At 62.5% G+C, this 1,328-nt stretch overlaps 1 protein-coding gene across 1 annotated transcript in view; it reads right to left on the reverse strand.

The window, feature by feature from the left end:
* CACNA1E (calcium channel, voltage-dependent, R type, alpha 1E subunit) overlaps window positions 1-1,012 on the reverse strand; it is a 108,034-nt gene extending 107,022 nt beyond the window's left edge. Inside the window, exon 1 of the mRNA XM_009892926.1 lies at window positions 747-1,012. Within this exon, the coding sequence (XP_009891228.1) occupies window positions 747-1,012 (266 nt within the window). The remainder of the gene's footprint in view (window positions 1-746) is intronic.
* Window positions 1,013-1,328: the final 316 nt, after the last annotated feature.

Below are 1,328 nucleotides of genomic sequence, written 5' to 3' on the forward strand. Positions count from 1 at the left end.
CACCCAGCCCTAGGAGTAGGGTCCCTAAGATAAACCTCAGTCCCCCACACCAGCTCTCCAAGGGGCTGTGGGGCACAGCCGGAGGTTTTCAGCATTTCTCCTCTGTCACAGGGAGGAGACAGCCAGTTCCCAGAGCCACCGTGGGGGGCTGGGGGCTGCATGGCAAGGATGGCTGTGCCCCTTCCAGATGCGATCAGCAGCAAAGGGAGCACATGCAGGCAGGCGCAGGAGGGGACAAAGCCACCACCCAGCAGGGACTGGAGGTTCGAGGGCTCCTGGGGGTCCATCCCCAACAGGATGGGTATCTCTAGGTGGGGTGGGGTAGCAAAACTCCAACAAGACATTAAGATATAGAGGAAAGGCCGTGACTCCCCACCCCCACCCCCCCCCAACCACACACACACACTGAAGACCCTAAAGCACGCAGGGTTAAACTGGGATCAGAGCCTCCCTCCTGGCTAGCATAGGGGGATTCCAAATCCAAGCCTGAGGAGGGTCCAGGGGGCTTCCAGAGGGGAGAAGGGACTCAGGTCCCCACCAGGCACCGAGCAAAGCACAAGAGGGGAAGCAGCAACAGGGCGAGGAGAGCATCCTTGGGGGACAGGGCACCCCTTTCCACACACCAAAGAAGAGCAGAAGGCAGGCGCTTACCTGCCAGCTAGTGCCACATGCACGTGTCCTAGGCGGCCACCAAGGCAAATCCGGGGAGCAAGGAGGGGGGCTCGCAGGGGGTGCAGAAAGGATATGGCCAGTCGATGAGCTTCTTAGCGTATTTCCTGACTATGTTCTCTTCCCCAAAGAGGAAGAGCGATCTGTTGACGGTGAAGCAGTTCTGCCGGACAGGGATAGGGTTGTACAGAGCCATAGTCCGGGCTCTCTGCGCTTTGGTTTGCTTGAAAGCTCCCGGGGTCCCTCCCGCAGGGGCAGGAGGTCCTTGCCGGCTCCGGTTCTGGTCGGAGCCCCCATCTCCAGAGCCCAGCCTGCCAGCCACTGCCTCCCCAAAGCGAGCCATCCTGGAAGAAAACACACAGGTGAGCCGAAGCAGCACCACCAAGGACGGGGTGGGGGGGGGAAGAAGAGGGAGGGGGGTTGTGGGGCGCAGTCCCAACCACAGCCCCCTCCTCCTCTCTGGCTGATGCTCAGCTCCGTCTCTCCTCCATCCCTCCAGGGGAGCGGGGACTCGCGTGGAGAAGGAGAAGGCGGCAACGCACGGCACCGCTCAGCAGCACGGCATGGTGGGCAGCCAGCTGCCTCCGGAGACCCCCGCAACAGCCACAGGGGTAGCAGGGAGGGCAGGGAGCCGTCCTGCGTGCTCGGCTGAGGCCGCA

This window comes from Charadrius vociferus, unplaced genomic scaffold (genome assembly GCF_000708025.1).
Source record: "Charadrius vociferus isolate BGI_N301 unplaced genomic scaffold, ASM70802v2 scaffold39, whole genome shotgun sequence".
In the NCBI taxonomy this organism is placed as follows: Eukaryota; Metazoa; Chordata; class Aves; order Charadriiformes; family Charadriidae; genus Charadrius; species Charadrius vociferus.